This window comes from Eublepharis macularius, chromosome 8 (assembly GCF_028583425.1).
Source record: "Eublepharis macularius isolate TG4126 chromosome 8, MPM_Emac_v1.0, whole genome shotgun sequence".
Classification (NCBI taxonomy): Eukaryota; Metazoa; Chordata; class Lepidosauria; order Squamata; family Eublepharidae; genus Eublepharis; species Eublepharis macularius.
This window is the reverse complement of record NC_072797.1, coordinates 69,347,413-69,369,063: the sequence shown is the minus strand read 5'-3', so window position 1 is coordinate 69,369,063 and position 21,651 is coordinate 69,347,413. Positions and strand designations below refer to the sequence as shown.

The following is a 21,651-nucleotide window of genomic DNA, read 5'->3' as shown; positions in this document are numbered from 1 at the left end:
CTAAGTGGCCTCAGGAGTTTGAGCTCATAGGCCAGTCCAGCATGGGGATTAGTGAAGGTCAACTACATCTTCCAGCTGGTAGTGACAGGTAGTTCAGAGAAGTTTAAAGCCATGCATCTTCTTGGGTCAACCAGCAGCAGGGTTGAGCAGTTACACTGGGAACACATATGGGCACTGCACAACGTGTTCATTTGAATAAATGCCACATTTTTGGCAGCTGTAAACAATAAACGTATAGCCCGTTTCAACCCAGATGTATATACATTCTTATTCTCTCTTTGTAGGCACAATGAACTCTTTGTAAAGATTTACAAGGGCCATTGTTAGAGCAAAGAGGATTAACAAGAGGGAGTTGGGATACGATCACAATATATTTGAGTTTTAGTTCTCTTTTGCTTCAACTGCTTATCCTTTTACTTCACTTCTCAAAAGCCTCTATCACTTTCACTGATGGTTATCTGCATTTTAACCTTTCATGTATCAGCAAGGATAAAATATTTTAATCTTTACAGTATAAAAAATAATGCAAATTTTCATTCAAAGCATGTAATGAAATCTTCACTGGACTTTACCACTTCAGGAAGTGCACACAACTGAACTGTATTTCTGAATAAGCTCCCACATCTAAGTTTCCCTTCAGCCTTTTTTGTAACATGCTAGCTTTGCACATACAGAGAAGTTTTAACATTGCTCTACATACAAACAAGATTACAACTCACTGGATGAAGAGTAAGAGAAAATAGTAATCATTCAGGGTTTCTGCAATACATTCTGATAATAGTATCTGGATTTTCTACTACTAACATAGCAGCCTACCTTGCACTACAGTATACAGAATTCTCACCTGAAAGTGTCCTGATCCCTGAACAGAAAATACCAAGTAAACAACACTACTTTCCCAAAAGGCACGATTCAGTTTTCGCTCATTACTGGGAGTTGTAGACCAAATCCCCTTTTGTTGTGAAATCTCAAGGTTTCTTAAGTTGCTGCTTTTCATAATAAAGTACCGAACTGGCATATTTGGCCTTGGAGAAGGAGACTTGGAACCCTGCAAAGCAGATTTCTTTTATAGTATTTGGGCACATGAAAAACATTATATAAGCTACTTATTTAAAAAACTGAACAAAGCCACAATATTCTTGCAGAATGATGTTCAGTAATTGGGAAGGGAATACAATTTAGATCACATACATCAAAAACCCAGAAAGGACTGAATGCTGCAACCAATCAATCAGCTCATTTTAGTGGGAGTTCAGTTTCAACTGCAGCAGATATCTGCCATCTGCAGTCAATGGGACTCAAGAAGAAGCCTAGAGATTTTTGGCAAGAGTTAAATTTTAATTAGCTGTTAATGTGTTGTACTTTTGCCAAATCTAAATCCAGTCAGCAGATATGATAGGACTAACGAGAGCTGGCCCTGAAACTTAAGTATAAGTTGGTCTTTTTGTTTTGGTCTTTAAAAAAGGATAAGTCACTGTACCCAGACAAAAGTGAAACAAATTGGGGGCAAGGTTATATAGTTATCAGTCACTAACTGTATTCTTTAAAACATTTCCCCCGACCTTGATTTTGCGTAAAATCTCCCAAACCACTTTTCTGAAATAATTCCCAGTACAGAACAGAATTATCAAGACTTTTACATGCAATGCTAATAGGATTATATAAATTTGGCATCTTATATTTCCAGACAGCAAAAAGAAGGAATAGGCAACGTAATGTATTTACTCAAAATGAAGATGATTTTTTTTTACTTGTTTGGCTTTACAAAACAGGGCAAGGGTCATACTGATATGTAAAATTGCTTCCATACTATTACTAGCAGACTTTGCTGGGGGTGGGCTGCTAATCTGGCAGCATGCAGAGACTAACAAGTGTGCCTTCCATTAGCTGGGTCCTGCAGGCTGGAATGCTGTTGAGTGCACTCTTCCTCTGTGCAGTGTGGTCAAGCCATTCAAAACCTATCACACCCGGGGAGGAGGCTGGAAGCAGGCATGCACCCCACCCACTGGCATTATATAAGGAGAGGCTTTCCTCAGATTGAGTGGGCATGAAGGTAGTCAGAAAGGAGACAGAGGGACCAGGAAAAAGCTGACTTGTACAGTGCAAAGCAGAGACTGGGAAGGGTCTACAGGGGCTATAGACAAAGGAGGAGGAGGAAATGCAAAAGTTCACTTTGTCTCCCCACCCAGAAACCCCTGGGGTACCACTAGGAATGTCAGCAACCCAAATATGTGCTGAGTCCTGCAAAGGTTACCACTGTGACGTCTGCATGGCTCCAGAAATGGCTGAATAAACAGGAACACTCAGCTCATTAGCTTGCAGAGGAATTGCTGTGAAAAGAATGGCTTTTCTCAGGACTGCATTGTGAGAGAAGCAGAGGTGGCAAATAGGGCTCAAGTGTGTGGAGGGGACTGGATGGGGAAAATAGAGCAGGGCACCTCTGGCTGCCTGACCTCTTGGGGGGCATCTTAAATTCAGGATCATCTGCTTTTACATATTGAGTTCTCCGGGGTAGTGGTTGTCATATTCAAAATCATCCTCCTTTCAAGTAAACATGATATATTTTATCTGAAACAGCTTTAAAATGAGATCTTCAGAAAACACAATGAGGCCAAAACAGTTCTTCGCATATTGTGTAGCAGATTGAATCATAAACACTGTACCTTCCCAGATGATGGAGGAGAAGGACTGGCACAAGGGCTAGGGTAGCTGCTACTATCTGTGGATTTCACAGATGACTGGTCTGACCTGTCATCAGTGCTACGTTTGGAGTGCAGAACACTTCTTTCTTTGTATTTCAGTGATTGTTGGAATGCTGGAGATGCAGATTTCACTAGAACTCTAGGAAAAGAAAACATTTGTAAAAAATAGGATTTGTTTATTGAACAATGGAACACAGTTTCTAAACTGTCTACAACCATATGCATTTTCTTTGATATAAACAAATAATTACAAATACAATACAAAGGACTTCATACAATGAAATCAGAAAAGATTCAATAAATATAGCAAAATATTTTAATAATTTGCAAGTTAAACCCAGAGGGTGTTAAGTGCTGGCACTCAAGGAATAAGTCTGAAGCCAATTTTAGAGGCATGCTATCATGAATGCCAGCAATGGACACAGAACAGCAGCATATGAATATAGTGAGCAAAATAAACTAGGCTACCTAGTTGCTAGGCAAATTATTTACTATCACAGAATGCACAGCAGCTGTTTGCTAGTTACCACTATGACTTGTAATCAAACAACTAAACGTGTATGTATAAAGCTTGTGTTTTCATGCAGCCTAGTAGTTTTTTCCCCTTTGAGGGAGAGATTTTAACTTCCTTTGAAGAAGAGATAGCTATGTTGACTAGTGGTACTGGAATTAACTTTATTTTTACATTTCCCCAATGAGCCATCTATTCTATTTATATTTCCATTGTCAAACTGTCCTTCGTTCTTCTAGAAATTATGCTTTTTAAAAGCTTTAAAATTTGAGCATTAGCCTAACATTATAATTTCTCCCTTGTTTAATTTAAAGATACTTCAGAGAGGAGATTTCTGAAAGAGAAAAAAGGCTAAGTTTGAATTGTTCTGAAGGAAATTTTATAAACATGTTAAAAGTTTATGCTCAGATCTTCTCTAAATCATTCCTTCAATTTTGTATGTATTTGTGGGTTTGAAGTCCCATTACTCTAAAAGCTAAACTACAGGGAAACTTCCAGTTTCATCATAATGTTTAAAATCTCTCATGGTAACCTTGAATTACCAGCCATTAGTGTACTGTGGAAATCAGTAATTATTTCAAAATTATTAGAAGTTTTGGTTAATATGTTCTAGCAATATAACACTACCCTTTAAACAGTACTGAAAAATGTGTATGTTTTAAAAGTAAAAAAATCTGTGTTTCTTAAATATCATGGCCTTCTTTATTTAGTTATAAGCAGGATGTGTGCCTAGCCCCCTCAATCTTTAGAAGGCAGCTGAAGGCAGTTTTATTTAGAACTGCATTTAATTAATTTTACTATTTATTGATATTTTTTATACAGTGATTTTAAATTGGCGTTTTTCTGTATTTTTAAGTCTGCTGTAAGCTGCCTTGAGTGCCAAAAGATAGAAAGGCAGCTAACAAATGTAGGTTTTACTTTGCAGCTCTTGCAAACAGTTTAGCTTGCTTTCTATAGGACAATGGGACTCCAAATATTAGGAATTATTTTGAATAACTAGAATGATAACATTCGGAATACTCTCTGACCTGGACAGCCCAGGCAAGCCTGATCTTGTCAGATCTTGGAAGCTAAGCAGGATCAGCCTTGGTTAGTAACTGAAGGGAAACTTCCAACAAAGATCAGGGTTGCCGAGGCAGGCAATGGCAAACCACCTTTATTGCCATGAAAATCCCACCAGTGGTTGCTATAAGTCAGCTGTGATTTGACAGTGTTCTCCACTCCATTCTGAATTTTTGGAGCTTCCAAATCTGAACTGCATAAATATATAAAGTGATAGGTCAGAAAAAAAGATCGTTGTGACCTTCAGTCTCACTACTTTGTAATCTAAGCCCCATCGTATAGCCTATTTACCATTCAAAAATAGGAATAAGCTCTACATGAGAAGGAAGCTGTGGCCGGGGGTGGGGAGCAGGCCAGCTGGCTGCTTCAAATATCTTGCTGTGACAGAAGTTCTTCGTGAAAAAGCCATCACTGCCTTCTTGGTACTATAAACCTCTTAAAAAACAGAAACCTGCTCACTTTATAACACTGCAACTGAACATTCTCAAGATACCTACCTTTCAGCATTAACAGTATCATCTGCAAATTCTACTTCTGCTGAGCTTTTTCTGCTAGTGTTTGATCTCCACGAAGATGCTAAAGGAAGTTCTTCAGATGACATTGGTCTTGGTCTCTGTCCAATTCCAGAAGGTTGCTGTAGACCTGCAGACTGCTCTTCAGTACTTAAGACCGCAATGATGGCTCGTATTGTTGCCTCATCAACTTGAGACCAGGGCTTTGAAGGAGCTCTCATGCGCCGTAAAAATAAACTATGCCATTTTTGTCTCAGTTGCAAGAGCAGACTAGCAGCCTATAATGAATACAGTTTTAATATTAAACATTCACTTTAGTTAAGAACACATGTAAGTCAACATTTCTATGATCAGATTGTCTTATAATCACTGACATGTAGTAAACTAGACCAGCACTGCTTTTCTGAAGCACCTTGCATATGGCTATAAACAGTTGAATGGACGGCGATCAGACTGAGCTATTAAAAAAAAAAAAAAGAAGTGCTTCTAAAGCTTGCCGCTTTAGAAATCACTTATTTCCAACTTTTCTTTCCTGCTTTGGAAATTTTGGAGCGGGAAACCTGGATCTTTTTTTTTTGTTGCACATCCATAGTTGGGCGGCCTCCAGGCTGTGTCGCCAGGGGCGATCCCACTGTGTGTCCCAGGCCACCCCTACAGGAACTGGGATGGGAGAGAGGCATGAGTCACAGCTGTGAGCTGCCCAAGCAGCCCCTCAATGCATGCCTGGCCCTCACGCATTACAACCAGTAGATCCTTGATGTGGTCTGTGGCCACTGATGCAGTCAGGCCTGCCATCACTCATGGTCTCAGGACACAGCTTTCTTCCACTCGCAGCATGTCTCCAGCTGCTCCCTCTCGATTGCTACTCACATGGTGGAGAAAGTATGAGGGATGCACTGCATAAGGCGAGGGCTCCATGCCCCTGGGCCAGGCCCTGTGTTCCCCACATCCCCCTCTCGGCCAGAGCCCACAGCACCCACCCTTGGGCCACCCATCCCAGCAGCACACAGTCCCCCTTTGTGCCCCCTGCCAGTGTCATCCTGACCCCCTTAAAGAATGTGGAGTCTACCCGGGATTCGGTTTCGTTTTCCCGGCCATGTCGGACGCTCCTCTCCGCAGGTCCGGGAGGAAACGTCCGAGCAGCCTGACTGGGCGGTTGACCCGTGAGGGTTAACCCCCAGGACTCCCAGTGAGGGAGACGGGGTCCGGAGCGCGGCGGGAAGAACCCCCTGAAAGTAATGCAGGGGGTAAATTGCCCGTTTGCTCCAACGGAGGCCGGCAGACTTGTGCAGCACTTCGCGTGCTGCCGGGCCATGGAGAACGGCAATAAGCAGATTTAAGGTGAAAACCTGTAAGTAAGCGAATCCCTTCTGATTTCTAAGCGTATGCGAAGGATTGGTGGGAGTTGAAGCTAAGAAGGCGCGGATTTCTTCCCCTTCACGGAGTTTCGGAACTTAGTTGGCGCCCCCCCTAAGATGGCGACAAAAAAGCAGAGCCCAGCAATGAGTAAATCGGTGATGGCGACGTTACAGGGGAAGGGGGAAACTTTGGAAGAGATGGTGAGACGAGCAGTCTTTGATGCTGTGCAGCCCTTTGTAGTGAAACTGAATGAAATGGGGCAAAAGGTTGGTTCAGTGGAAAGCGAAGTGAAAACCATTAAAGAAACAGCGACCGGAGCAGAGCAGTCTGCACACGAGAACGCAGTACTCATGAAAGCAACAAGTAAGGAAGTGAAGCTTTTGGAGAATCAAATAATAGGATTGCAAGTGGACCGTGCCCAAACGGTATTGCGTCTTCAGAATGCAAAAGAGGAGCAAAGTGAAAATTTAAAAGATCTGGTGTCTGGACTTTTGGCGCCATTCGCAAAGGCAACTAAAGAAGAGTTAAAAAGCAATATTTTGGAAGTCCGGCGGACATCTTCAAAGTATGTAATGAAGCGTCAGCTGCCTCGCGAGATTATTATTGACTTTTCATCTAAGAAGACTCGGGACACCATCTTATATAATTCGTACAATGTGGACTTGGATTATTTGGGCAACAAGGTTAAAATATTGAAGGATGTTCCATTTTTGGCTCGTAAAAGAAGATTTAAGTATAAAGGACTTGTGGCTTTCTTGAGGAAATGTGATGTAAAATATAAATGGTTGTTTCCAGAAGGTGTCTGGTTTAGATATAAGGATCAAACCTACAAGATTACATCGGAAGCGCAGCTGACAGACTTTTTGTTCAACCATCAGGAGTTCCAGCAAGAAGAAAGTCCAAAGTCTGAAGGGGAAAGTGGAGGGGGAGGAGAGAGCGGGCACAGCTGCTCCAGCTGCGCAGAGAGAACTGAGACCGAGACGCGGGGGGGGGGGGGAAGAAAACCTGATCCTGAATATAGTCTGTATTGTATAAGATCTACCAATCTGATAGCATATTAGAAAGTTAACTTTTAAGAAAAATTGCAGCATGAAGGGAATACAAGACATGTAGTGTAGCGTTTGTTGTTTGTATGTTGCTCTTCCCCTTTCCCCAGTCCCCCCTTCCCTTTTTTTTCCCTCTCCCCCTTGTACTTTTGTAGTCTTTTGTAGTTTTTTATGTTAGATATTAAAAATAAAAAAAAATTCAAAAAAAAAAAAGAATGTGGAGTCTACCCATGGTATGTGCACTGGCTCCAGGGACCCGCCAATGTCAAAATTCTGGAGGACAGCAGTCCCTGCCTCCGCAGCCCATCACAAGGGGAACATGGCTCAAAGATGTGCTACCACTTCAGTGGAGATCGGCAGCATTCAGGCCCCTGTGGAGGAGAAACTGGGCAGTCAGGTGAGGCGTCCAGATCTGCCACTTGTGCCCTTTGTTGCCCCCTGCTCTCCACCCCAGTCATCTGCTGTGTCTGATCCTCCGTCACTGGAATCATTCAGTGCAGCTCCATCTCCTCCTGGCTCAACCTGGGAGGGGCTGTGCCCAGGGCTCACGGTGAGATGGCCCCTCCCCAGTGGCCCCCGTGTCACCCGTCAGCTATGGAGTGGCACCCTTGCTGAGTGGTTCACCTGCAGGCACCCAGTCTGCCCTTGTCTATGTTGCTCTCCCAGGTCAGGAGCTCATCAGTAAGAACCTTGATACCAAGGCTGCCCACAAAGACAGCAGGGATCACCGCCTGCAAGATCACCTCCACCCCAGGTAAACCCTCCTGCATTGCCCGCTCATATGAGGGTGCTCTTGGCCATGGGGGCACAGACCAGCTTCTGAGCTGGCACAAAAGAGTCATTCCAGTACGTTATAGCAGACAGCTCCGTCTGGGTTGCATGTCCCAGGGATGACTCTCGCCCTGCTGCCATGTGCCGAAAGACCCAACAGTGACTGGTAACAGAGGCACCTCTGGCTATGGTGAGGGCAATGCTGGCATGCTCCACCATCAGGCCATACAAGAGCATCTTCTCAGCCTCGGTCCAGTTTGGCTGCTGCTGGCTGCCACTCACATCAAAGCATTCTGTGGTCATGCTGCCTCCATGCAGAGGAATGGAAAATTTGTGTTCACTTGCGGTGAAGATCCATTCTTGGTGGTTTCGGGAGTGGGTCATTCCTGATGTTTGGGAACGTAGCTCCTCCTTCGTATTGCAGGGTCAGCTGACTCTTTCTTGATCCCGGATGGGGAGGGGCTCGTTCCAGTGTCCTTCAGTTCTTTTTCCAGCTATGATCCTGCTATACTTAACTTTCCTGATCTGTACTATACTATCACCCTCCCCACTAATACATGAAATTTGTCGCTTTTGTCTTCCTTCCTTACCCTTTTTCTTGGGGGTGGGGTAGGAATGACCCACTCTCGAAACCACCGAGAATAAATCTTCATGGTAAGTGAATACAAATTTTCCATTCTCCAGTGGTTTGGGAGTGGGGCATTCCTGACATTTGGGATATCCATAAGCAGTGTACCTTAGGTTGGGAAATATTCAGACCTATGTTTAGAGAGCGTACTGCAAACTCTCCTCCCAAAGGCTGCCTGCACTGAAGAAAACTTATCAATCCTATAATGCTTGGTGAAGGAATGCACTGATCTCCAAGTGGCCGCTCTGCAAACTGTGGTTGTTGTGGATTTTCTGGGCTCTGCAAACTAGTGAAGGGAAGGATCTGTAAGATGCCGATATGGCTACCCCCCTTAAGGAATGAAGTAAGTACAAGGTGGAGAACCACAAAGGTGGGTAGCCCACAAATATTTCCTAATATAACTGAACTCAACAGAGGTTACAGGTGTTCTTAAAACAATTTACCACTTGCCAAACGCCAGGGGTCGTATAACTGATTAGATGTAAGTGTTCTAAACTTTATGTGGGTAATACTACACGACCCTTAAAGACAAGGCTTCTGGAACACGTCCTGTATTCGTAACAAAACCATGGAGGCTCCCCTGGTGGAACACTTTTTGGGAAAAGGTCATAAGCCTGATGATTTTCAATTCACAGTCCTGTATAAATTGAATAATGTCCCACAGCATTCTGCAAAAAATATTCTTCTCCGAAAGGAAGCGCATTGGATATTCAAGCTAGGCACCCTGAAACCAAAGGGGTTAAATAATGATTTAGATCTATCTTGCTTTTTATGACTTAACTGCTTGTGTAGATATCCACATTTTGCCTTATTTGCCAGTAGATAACTTTAATTTGCTTCTGTCACTTTAAGAGGAGAAGGGAAGGTTGTTATTTAAACCACTCCTCTTTGTGGAAACGCTGCTGAAACAAGCCAATTTGATTCCATTGACTAGCCCCCGGGCTGCGAAAATGACTGTTTAATTAGTATACACAGCTCTGTACTGGGTAAGTGTAATGCTTTTATTTTATTTTACTATTACAACGGTGGGATGGTGTAGTTGCTTATGAGTTGTAATTTGCAGATGTGACATACATGCTCCTGAAGAGGCTTCAGACGAAACCACGGTTCATACCGGTGCTGCGTGTTGGGCATTACAGCAGAGCGTCTCCGCCTTGGAGTTTTCCCGGAGAGGACACTTTCCCAGGGCGTTACAGTAGAGCGTCTCTGCCTTGGAGTTTTCTCGGAGAGGACACTCTCCCATTATTTCTGAAAGAGTTTACTGCCGCCCCATTTGGGGCGAGAGACTGGATACTTGACTTTTTTCTTTGTATGATTGTCATCCAGGGACTGTTTTCTCCTTGACTGTTCATAATGTATATGCTTTCATTTATGCAACTTTTGCATTGTTGCAATATAATATTGAAAAGAACACCTGTAACCTCTGTTGAGTTCAGTTATATTAGGAAATATTTGTGGGCTACCCACCTTTGTGGTTCTCCACCTTGTACTTACTCTGTTCTTGAGTGGGTCCTCCGTTTTTTGCTGCCCCTTAAGGAATGTGCAGTAATCCCTTGTGGAGGATCCAACCCTCTTGCCTTGTAAACTAGAATAATGCATCCCCTGACCCACCTGCTCAGAGTCGAGGTGGATACACTCTTCCCCAGTGAAGCTTTCTGAAATGACACAAACAATGTCTCTGATTTTCTCAGTTGCTTAGTCCTATCCATGTAGAAACTCAGTGCTCTACGCACATCCAGGCAATGCCATTCTTTCTCTTTGTCATGCACTGGATTAGGGCAGAACGAGGGCAGGATTATTTCCTCACTTCTGTGAAAAGCTGAATTGACTTTAGGCATGAAGGATGGATCTGGCCAAAGCACCACCTTGTCCTTGTGGAATACACACAGTTCTTCCTCTACCGAGAGGGCTCTGAGTTCAGATACTCTTCTCGCAGTTGTTATATCTATCAGGAATATGGTTTTGAAGGTCAGCTCTTTAAGTGGAATTGATGCTATTGGTTCAAACGGTGCCTTCATTAAGGCCTTCAACACAATATTGAGATTCCAAGTAGGGAATCTATGTATGCTGGGTGGCTTAAGTAGCGTGGTCCCCCTCAGGAATCTTTTAATATGCAGATGCTGAGACAGGGGTCCCTTTTTAGTATGACCCCTAAGTGCCAAAATGGCTGCTACTTGCCTCTTAAGGGTACTAGGACTGAGACTCTTCTCTAGTCCCTCCTGGAGGAAAAGAAGAATGTCCTTTACTGGAACTGCTATAGGGTCCTTTCCCTTATCTGTACACCAATCTCGGAACACTTGCCAGATACTGTTGTAGCTCCTATTCGTAGAGTTCTTCTGTGAGGCCAGCATGGTCTGAATCACTGATTCTGTATATCCCATTCCTTTCAGTCGGTCACTTTCAACTTCCATGCAGCTAGTTTTAGCATAGCCGGTTGAGGGTGTCGCACACCTCCCTGCGTCAACAGATTGTCCTGTATGGGCAGTCTCCATGGCTCCATGGCCAAAAATCTCATTAGTTCCTGGAACCATGCTCTCCTAGGCCCGAAGAGCGCCACCAGTATTACTTCCGCCCTTTGTTCGATGATTTTCTGTATTGCCCTGTGGAGCAGTTGAATCGGTGGAAAGGCATACAGCAGCTGTTGTGGTCACTCGCAGTTGAGGGCATCCACTGCCCAGGCCTGGGGGTCCCTGCTTCTGGATATGTACCTCGGAACTCGATGATTCTGGTCGCTCGCAAAGAGGTCCAATTCTGGTGTTCTGAATCTCTGGCAGATTTGAACAAACACTGCCTTGCACAACTTCCATTCCGCTTGATCCACTGCTCCCCTGCTTAACCAGTCCGCCGCTGTATTTTCTTGCCTGGCCAAGTGTATTGCCTTTATTGACCTGAGATGAGACTCTGACCACTCCAATATGCTGCAGGCTTCCTTGTGGAGGGACATGAACCTTGTCCCCCCCTTGCCTGTTCACATATGCCTTCGCTGTCGTATTGTCAGTTTGGACCAGCACATGGCAATTGATCAATAGGTCTTGAAACTCCATCAGCCTCTTCCTTATGGCCATGAGTTCTAGGAGGTTGATGCTCTGGGACCTCTCCTCTTCATTCCACGTGCCCTGAGCCATTCTCCCCATGGTGTGGGCTCTCCATCCCCATTGACTTGCATCCATCGTTACTACCACTCACTTTGGTTCTCTGAGTGGGACACCAAGGGAGAACCTTCCTGGATCCCTCCACCATTCCAACGCTTGCCTCAGAGTCTCTGGAATCCTCACTAGTTTGTGTTCTTTGTCCATAACAGTGTCTTGATACTTCAGGAGGAATCTCTGAAGGGGATGGGTATGAAATCTTGCCCATGGCACTACATCTTGGCAAGATACCATGGACTCCACGAGTTGCACCAGTGTCATCACTTCCACTCTCTGCTGTACTCTGACTTTGTCAACCATGGCTCTGATCTTCTCCTGTCTTCCCTATGACAAGAATACTCTGTTCGTGTCTATATTCGCTCCCAGGTACTCTATTTTTTTTTAATTACCTACATTAACTAACAATACAGAGGGAAAGAAGGGGGGCAGGGGAAGGAAAGAAAAAAGAACAGCAACATATAACAACACTACACTACAAATAATGCTTTCCCTTCATACTGCCATTATTAAGAAATTAAAACTTTGTAAGATATTGATGGAGTGGTTGACCTTGCAAAATACAGATTACAATCCAAATTAAGTCTTCCTCGCCCCCCCCCCACCGGGCCTCGGACGCAGTTCTCTCTGAGCAGCTGCAACCGCAGTGCTCGTTCCCTCCCCCCCCCTTCAGACTTCAAATCTTTTTCTTCTTGCTTGGTGTCTTGCTGAAATTCTTGGTTTTTGTCCTCAAAATCCCTTAGTTGATCTTCTGATGTTATCTTCTAAGCTTGATCTTTGTAACTAAACCAGATACCTTCCGGAAATAGCCATTTATACTTTATTCCACGTTCCCTCAGAAGAGCTGCAAACCTTTTATACTTAAATCTCCTTTTCCGAACTAAGAATGGAACGTCCTTCAGTATCTTAACTTTATTACCCAGAAAGTCCAAATCCGCATTGTATGAGTTGTATAGGATAGTGTCTCGGATCCTCTTAGATGAAAAATCGATGATGATCTCGCGAGGCAGCTGACGCTTCGTTGCATATTTTGAAGAAGCCCGAAAGACTTCCAAAATGGCGCTTTTTACCTCTTCTTTAGTTGCCCTCGCGGGTGTCGCCAATAGTTCCGAGGCCAGATCCCTTAAATCCTCATTTTCCTCCTCTTTCACGTTCTGGAGGCGCAAAATTGTCTGTGTTCGTTCCACTTGTAGCCCGATCAGCTGGTTCTCCACCAGCTTTAACTCTTTATTCGTTGCCCTCGCGAGTGACGCATTTTCCCGAGCAGACTTCTCTGCCCCCCCTCTACTTCCTTAATGGTTTTCACTTCGCTCTCAATTAAGCCCACCCTTTGATCTGTTTCATTCAGCTTGTCAACAAAGGGCTTTATGGCTTCAATAACCGACCTCTTCACCAAGTCCTCGAGCGACTCTCCTTTCCCCTGCAGGGCAGCCGAGATTGACTTGCCCAAAGCGGGACTCTGCTTTTTCGCTGCCATTTTAGGGGGGGGGGGACCGCCGACCAAATTCTGAAACTCAGCGAGGGGGAAGAACGAGCCTTCTTAGCTTCAGATCCCACCACTCCTTCGCGTGCGCTTGTAATAACAGAAGGGATTCGCTTACTTACAGGCTTCTGCCTAGTTCTGCTCTTTGCCGTTTTCCATGGCCCGGCAGCACTCGAGGTGCCGCGCACGTCTGCTGGCCTCCATAGGAACAAACGGGCAATTTACCCCCTGCATCGATTTCAGGGGGCTCTTCCCGCCGCGTTCCGGACCCTGCCTCCCTCACTGGGAGTCCTGGGGGCTAATCTTCGCAGATCAGCCGCCTAGTCAGGCTGCTCGGGCGCTTCCTCCCGGACCTGCGGAGAGGAGCATCCGACATGGCCGAGAAAACGAAACCGAATCGCTCCCAGGTACTCTATTGACTGCAAAAGAAGGGGGGAACTTTCCCCCCTGTTTATTATGAATCTGTGGTCCTGAAGACAAGAGGTTGTCAGCTGCACTGCCCTGACAGCTGTTTCTCTCGCTGGGGCCTTTATGAGGATGTCGTCCAGATACGGGAAAAGCGACACGCCCTGAAGCCTCTGGTGTGGCACCAGCATCACTAGGACCTTTGTGAAGACTCTGGGAGAGGACTTCAGCCTGAACGGAAGGGCCTGGTACTGGTAATGCCTCCCGTCGTAGGCAAATCTCAGGAACCTTCTGTGGGATTTCCATATTGAAATGTGCAAGTAGGCCTCTGAGAGATCTATCGATGCCAGGAAATCCCTCTTCTGAATTGCTGAGACTATAGATTTGAGGATCTCCATCCTGAACTTGTGTGTCCTTACGAATCTGTTCAGCCACTTGAGGTCCAGTATGGCTCTCGTGTCCCCGTTCTTCTTTGGGACTGTGAAAAATACCGAGTACACCCCACTGCCTCTGTGTTTCTGTGGTACTGGTTCTATGGCTTCTATTTCGAGGAGACGCGAGATTGCTCTTAAAATGCATGAGTGTTTGCTTCCGGATTTGTTCCATGGCACTTGAAGGAAGCAATTGGGGGGCCTCTGAACGAACTCCAACGGGCAGCCTTCGCTTACTATGTCTAGTAACCATTTGTCTGTTATTGGCTGCTTCCAAACATTTGAGAACCTTTGCAAGCGCCCCCCAATTCTCAGAGAAGGTCCTACTCGAATCCCTAGGCTTAGGTTGCCAGCGTCCCTTAGGTAGTCTTGCGTCGCTTGCTCTCCATGGTTTCTTGGAGTCTCGAAAGGGCTAAACACTCCTCTTCGGTTTGCTACCCTTTTTCCTTGATGGAAAGACCTTCTTTTCCTTGTCCTCTACTAGAAACCTGTTCAAGGCCTCACCAAAAAGGTTCACTCCTTTAAAGGAGATCCTTGCCACTTTGGCCTGTGCTGCTGGGTTGACATCCCAGTTCCTTAGCCACGTATTACGTCTGACTGCCACATTAAACACCATCACTCTAGAGGGTAGCTGTAGGGTATCCAGGGACATGTCCGCAGCAAAGGCTGTAGCTAAGGCAATCTTTTTCACCTTATCCTTAATGGTCTTGGGAACTTCACTGCCTGCCACAGCGAGATCCGAAGCCCACGAGAACGCTAGAGATGCCTTGAGTGATATGGAGGCCGCCTCGAAATTCCTGCATAGGGCTTGTTCTATCCTCCTGTCACAAGGATCTTTGGGCATGCCCTCTGCATCCATTGGCAGTACTGAGGAGGATGCCAAGCTCGTCACTGGATCGTCCACCAGTGGCAAATTGAACTTCTTAGTGGTCTCTGGAGTCAAAGTGTAGAGCTTCTTGAAGACTGCATATTGAGCTTTTGGTTTAGATGGTGTTTCCCATTCCTTCTTAATCAAATCGTAAAATGCTGCTGGCATGGGAATGCCTGAGGTCACTGATCCTGGTTTTGGGATTGTTCTTTCTGCTCCCTCTGGAAACCCTGGATCTGGCTCTCCCTTTTCCTTAGACTTCTGAGACATTTCCAATACTCTCAACACCTTAGTAAGCAAACTATTATAAAACTCCTGAGGAAAAAGCCTAGTATGCATGGTAGGCGTTACTTCCTCCTCCTCCTCCTCCTCCTCCTCCTTTGATAACTCGCCTTCTTCTTTATCCGAGGAATATTCCTGCTCATGAGAGTCCTCAGACTAGCTTTCTAACAAAGGACTAGATTCCCTTTCCTCCCTCCTCCTCCTTTTTGATCTTGGAAGGGATTGAGAAGTTACCCCCTTTCTCCCCTTGGGGCCTGCCCGTCTTTTAAGGGGCTTTCCCTGTCTATCAGGGGACCCATGGGGGGTTCTATCTCGAGGCTTGTCTTTCAGAAGCTCTCTGAACTCTCTCCTCATTTCTGATCTAAGCCAAGACAGCAGATTAGCCTTGGCGTCCTCGCCTCCCAAGTCTACATCTTGGGTTCCCTCCATCTCCCCCTTTCCAATCCCCTGGGAAGAAGTGGAAGCTGGGGAGGTAAGTAAATCCAGGGTGCATGTGGCACTTCCCAAGGCTGGTGCGTCTGCAAGGCCTGCTCTAGCCCCCATATTTTCTGCGCCTCCTTCCCGCCAAAAAACTACAAAGAGTTAGAGGGAAAAGGCAAAAGAAAACACCATGAGCATACCGGGGTTGAAAACAGGTGAGAACCCATCGCTCTGTGCCCTTCCTTCCCCTCAGCTCAATTAGGTCTTACCAGCTCCGACGCTTGATACAGTCAATCCTTTCTGTGCTGGAAGGTGCAAAGGCGCGCTATCTCTGCTCTTCCGTGCACTACTGAAGGCCACTGTCGTCTCTATCGCGCCCTTTCAACTCCTGCCAATACTCAGGATTAGCAGGGGGGAGGAAAAGGAAAGGTTAACTGCCGAGCCCCGTCCTTCTCTTGCGGGCTTGCTCTGCCGGTTTCTCCCCATTCCGGGACTGCCAGCTCAACCCCTCTTCTTTTCCCTCCACCAGGGATGTTTTTTTTTTTTTTTTAAGGAGCCGCTACCCTCCGTGGATCTAGGCACCGCCAAGGTCCATCGGTCGGGAGCTTTTCCCTTGGCTCCATTTGTGGTAGCCACGGGAGAGCGGGAGGAGGCTCAGAGAAGAAAGCCACGCCAACCTTCCCTGACACTTTCGGTTTCCTTTTCTCTTCCTAGACACCGGGATCACCGCTCTCTCAGGAGCGAAGTTGGATCCGTCCTGCACTAAGGCAGAGTCAGCAAAAACTGAAGGACACTGGAACGAGGCCCTCCCCATCCAGGATCAAGAAAGAGTCAGCTGACACTGCAATATGAAGGAGGAGCTACGTTCCCAAACGTCAGGAACAACCCACTCCCAAACCACCAGATAATACAGAGGTGAAGCCACACAGCACTGGAAGCCCCATGAGATAAACACCTCCTGACACAGAGCAGCTGGAAGTGGGCCGGAGGTAGGTGCTAGGCTCCGGGCTGGGTAGGATGAGGCCCCCCTCTGCCATTAACGCTGCCCTTCTTCTGCAGCCCTCATGCGGGAAGACCTTGTCTGTTGCCTATTCCTGCTGTCCCCAGTCCCAGGGGGCTGCCTGCTCCTCCTCCTGTTGGTATTGTATGGGTGGTGCGTTGGCACCAGGGAAATGCTGTGCCAGGCGATACCAGGAGCACATCTGCACCCTCCATATTCTGGACAGCACCTGCCTGGACTGTTTCCACCTGAGCCAAGTGGCCAGCCAGGTCTTGTGCAAGGAACTTGGATCGGAGCTCCAAGGGCAAGCTCCTGCCCCTAAAGTCATTCCCATCCTGCAGAAGGTTCTGCTGTACCTTTGCTTCCTAGACCCCAGCTCATTCCATGGCATGGTGGCTGAAGTCCTGAAGGTGTCCCATTCCTTTGTGAACCACTGTCTCCATGGCTTCCTGGAGTCACACTGAGCAGCCTCTGGGAGAACGTCTACTTCCCCATGGAGATGGCCGTGCTGGCCCCCAACTGGGCTGGCTTCACCTTCTTCATGGTGTTCCCGAATGGTGTTCCCGAATGTCATGGGCGCAGAGGATTTGCGCCCCCTGCGAGGAGCCCCAGGTCTACTGGAACCAGCACTGCTTCCACAGCATCAATGTGCAGGCAGTGTGCGACAACCAGCACATCTTCACCGACCGAGGCAATGGCTGGCTGTTGTGTAGGTGGGGAAACCCGAATATTTTTCAGGTGCACAACTCTACTATTGACTTCAATGGACTTAAAATGGTCTAACTCTATTTAGGACTGCACTGTAATTTCTAATATCATGAAAAAGAGAAAACTTCCCTCACATTTTACACATTATACATAATTTTATCAGCCTCTATCATGTCCCTCTTTAGTCATCTTTTTTCTAAGTCAAAAACGCCAAACATTTCAGCCTTTCCTCAACGGGAAAATGGTCTAACGTTTTGATTATTCTGGTTGCCACTTTCTGCTCTGTTTACAGCTCTATGATAGCCTTTTGAAGACAGAATTCTAAATGCAGCACACTACAAACTTAAATAAAAGCACTTTAGTGTTTATTTCTACTAATACTGATTGATAGAGTTGGAGAGTAGAAAACTATCTTTTTCCTTCAGTAGTCAAATGTATAATGTTGAACTATAATTTTTAAAATTGTTTGAAGATCAAAGTATTCAAGATCTGATTTTTTTAATACCTCCCAAGTGGGTATATTTTGACTCCAGAAATCATGGGGGGAAATTGGTTTACCCATTTAAAACTTTCTACAAACACTATACTCCTGTTATGCTTTCTCCTTAATGAGATGAAGTTCTCTGAAGTGTTTCTCCACTCCCTCAAAGACATTTTTGTTTTAGATTTGAGACTCTTTTTAGGTGTTGGGGTCATTCTAACCCCCAACAGACTTTGCTTTGGGCCTAATGTATTACACATAAATCTTATTCAGAGTTTCTAGTGACCCCAACAAATGCTGAGAAATGATTTTAGCACTGTTTCCATGTATAAATAGATAGACTAGTACCTATTATCTCAATTTTATAGGAAGGTGGAGCAAACAGTAGAAACTAAAATGTCTGTATAATTTTTATACATAGATATTTGTTGTGAAAAAACATCACACTTTTGGCTTGGATGGTTTACACCACTTTCAGATTTGGGGGTTGAAAGTACCCCAAGGGAAAACTTATATTTGCAACCTGAATTATTGTGTACATAGTAGCAGCAGGTAAAAACTCTGTTTGTGCTCCAGCAATGCTTCCCTTATGCCCTATAACCACATGGAGAAGCTTAAATTGAACAACACTGCAATATTGTAAAGCAGGGCGATTCTGTCCCCCACGAGACAAGGTTGGGCATGTTTACAGTCATCCTTCCAAGTTCTTCACTTTTCCAGGTTGAATGACTCCTTCCATTTTGGAAAAGTTAGCTGACCCCTAGCCATTTATTGACTGAGCTGATTGCTTCCCTTTGTTATACAGAAAGCTATTAGTGATAATGATCCAACAGGTGCAGCCTGAGGTCAAGTTACAGAAGGGTTAGGAGAAAAGTACAAATAGTTCTTCTTTTTTTAACACTTCAACTGGAAGGAATGGAATCCTCCTTTGCATTGTAAGGGTCTGTTATATGCCCACTTTATTTCTTGTCGCTGCCTCAAAATCCCAACTATATTTTATGCTAAAAAAATGTTAAGGTCAACCTGACCCCAATTTGACCCTCCAGATTGGACTATTGTAACTCACTCTACACAGAGCTACCCTTGAGACTGACCCGGAAACTGCAATTGATTCAAAATGCGGTGGCATGTATCCTCATAGGGCACATATACAATAACAACAACATTCGATTTATATACTGCCCTTCAGGACAACTTAATGCCCACTCAGAGTGGTTTACAAAGTATGTTATCCCCACAACAAAACATCATGTGAGGTGGGTGGGGCTGAGAGAGCTCCTAGAAGCTGTGACTGACCCAAGGTCACCCAGCTGGCTTTGTGGAGGAGCACATACAACCTGTGCTGCGCTAGCTGCACTGGCTTCCAGATGAATTCCAGGTCAAGTTCAAAGTTTCGGTCTTAACCTTTAAAACCCTTAGTGGACTGGGACCTTCATATCTGTGGAACCATCTCTCCCTGTACATTCCATGGAGAACGTTACACTCAGCTAAACAAAATCTACTGGTTATATCTGGCCCAAGGGTGTTTGTCTGGCCTCAACCAGGGCCAAAGCCTTTTCAGCTCTGCCCTAGCCTGGTGGAACACTCTCTCAGTTGAGACTTGGGCCCTGCAGGACTTGTTACAGTACTGCTGGGATTATAAAATGGAGATGTTCTGCCAGGCCTATGGCTGTGGTTGAGGAGCCGAAGAACTATACTGCTGGCCTCTTGCCTGGTCCACTCCAGCTCTGCTGTTCTGACTGGATCTGCCGTATCTACCCCATAGTTAGTGGTGAATAATTGTCTGTTCTGGAAGCTGCATCTTGGAGGTCCTGTGGACTTATGCCTTGTTGTTTTATTATTTTATATGGTTTTATATTGTATTTAAATTGCATTTTACTTCCGTTTTATATATTTATGTGTGTATTGATGTTATGATATTGTAAACCTCCCTGAGCCTGCTTGTGGGAAGGACAGGATATAAATCCAATAAATCCATTACAATACAACAGTTACATTTCTGTGGAGTTTTTACATTTTAATTTGGGGATGTATGGACGGGGGATATACTGAAGCAACAGGTTGCAGTCCATCTCTGAAAACCAAGTTCTACCTCAATCTGAAATGTATACAGCAAGATCAAAACACGCCATTCCCACAGACCCAGAGGCTGCAACAAAGCCACCTAGTTCAGATAGCCCTATCCTGTAGCTGTCAAGCAGATTCACACCTTCAGGAACAAACATTAGAACTAACTATCCCACAGTAGTTATTCAAGGATGTGACACAGGCACAACAGCATTACTTCAAGACGTCGCCGGCTAGTAACAGCAAACCACCAGGAGTTTGCAGGCAGCTAGGATCCCTAATCATAAACTTTAAAAATGGTCCGGTCAATTGAACTGCAATTACATTTCTGTGGGGTTTTTATTTTTTATTTTTGACATTCTACCTGTATTACCCATTACTTCAGTTTTCTGTTAGGGTGTTCCATACTGCACTGTTATCATGTTAAGTTTCAGTATTGTAACAATGAAAAATGATTGCTTTGTTAAAAATAAACAGTTTTACTGATTCCCAACTGTGTCTTAGCTTTTTAAAATCGTAGGATCACTTTTGACCCCAATTACGTTTCTGTGGGATATCTCAAGGGTTCTGATGTTTTCAATTAGGGGTATTTTTTTATTCTGATCATGGATTTTTCCTGCCTTGCCAAAGAAAAGTTATTCCTGAGGCCTGATTTTTTTAAAGTAGCTAATGCCATGATTGAGAGAACTACCTGGTTCGTTTATTTTTTGCTGTAATAGGGAGTCAGTTTGACCCCTTCCTAAAGTATTGTAGTTGGTTTTTCATGTTAAAAATTGATGAAGCACTTACCTCAGGATCCAGTTTGAAATTGAGCCATTCATCCAGTTTCAGTGAAGCCAAGTTAGCAGTTGTTCTATCTTCCATCTCACTATCACTGCTGTCATTGGGAACACCATCCACTATATGAGGAAAAAACCAAACAGATTCTACACATTAGTATTTTTTTTAACATTGCATTCCCAATGACTTATATTTTAAATATGTATTCCTATAAAAATAAGGTGCTTTCCATGGTCATTGATCCAGAGAAGTAAGCATGTTAGTCTGTAGCTGCAAAATAGTAGAGTCCAGTAGCAACTTTAAGACTAACCAACGTTATTGTAGCATAAGCTTTTGAGAACCATAGCTCTCTTTGTCAGAGGCATGGAGGGTATGAAGAAACTGCCCAGAGACATATAGGTGGTGAGGGCAGTGAGGAGAGGGAAGCCCTTCAGAGATTTCACCTGGTGAAATTTCTCAAGGGCTTCCTTCTCATGGGTCCAAATGATGAAGATGTCATCCAAGAATATTAAGTACAGGAATAGTTTTAGTGGATGGGAGCTGAGGAAGTGTTTCAGTGATCTACAACCTATCCTGGAAAATGATGCCTCTCTCTCACAAGCCCTGGGTGGAAGACCTCTCCTTGCCTACAGACAGCCCCCCAACCTTAAACGACTTCTCACTAACCATGAACCGGCTAACAGAGTTATCAACACAGGAACCAGACCCTGCAACAGACCCAGATACCAACTCTGCCCACATATTTTAATCTATGGTATTTAAAGTGTTTTATGGTTTTAAATTATATAAACTATGAAATACGATTTTAAACTTGGTTGTAATCCACCCTGATCCTGCTGATGTGGGGAGGGCGGAATATAAATTGAATATAAATAAAATAAATAAATATCTACCCAGAAAATACGATTACAGGACCCAATGGTGTCAACTACACAATCTCTGGCTCTTAGAGTTGCTCATCCTCCAACATGATATATGCCCTCATGTGC

At 44.8% G+C, this 21,651-nt stretch overlaps 1 protein-coding gene across 2 annotated transcripts in view; it reads right to left on the bottom strand.

The window, feature by feature from the left end:
• YTHDC2 (YTH N6-methyladenosine RNA binding protein C2) overlaps positions 1 to 21,651 on the bottom strand; it is a 64,021-nt gene that overhangs the window by 2,800 nt on the left and 39,570 nt on the right. For both annotated transcript variants that reach the window (XM_054986584.1, XM_054986585.1), the window contains exons 24-27: positions 20,672 to 20,781; positions 4,773 to 5,065; positions 2,664 to 2,841; positions 845 to 1,048 (exon numbers count right to left, since the gene is read on the bottom strand). In XM_054986584.1, the coding sequence (XP_054842559.1) occupies positions 845 to 1,048; positions 2,664 to 2,841; positions 4,773 to 5,065; positions 20,672 to 20,781 (785 nt within the window). The remainder of the gene's footprint in view (positions 1 to 844; positions 1,049 to 2,663; positions 2,842 to 4,772; positions 5,066 to 20,671; positions 20,782 to 21,651) is intronic.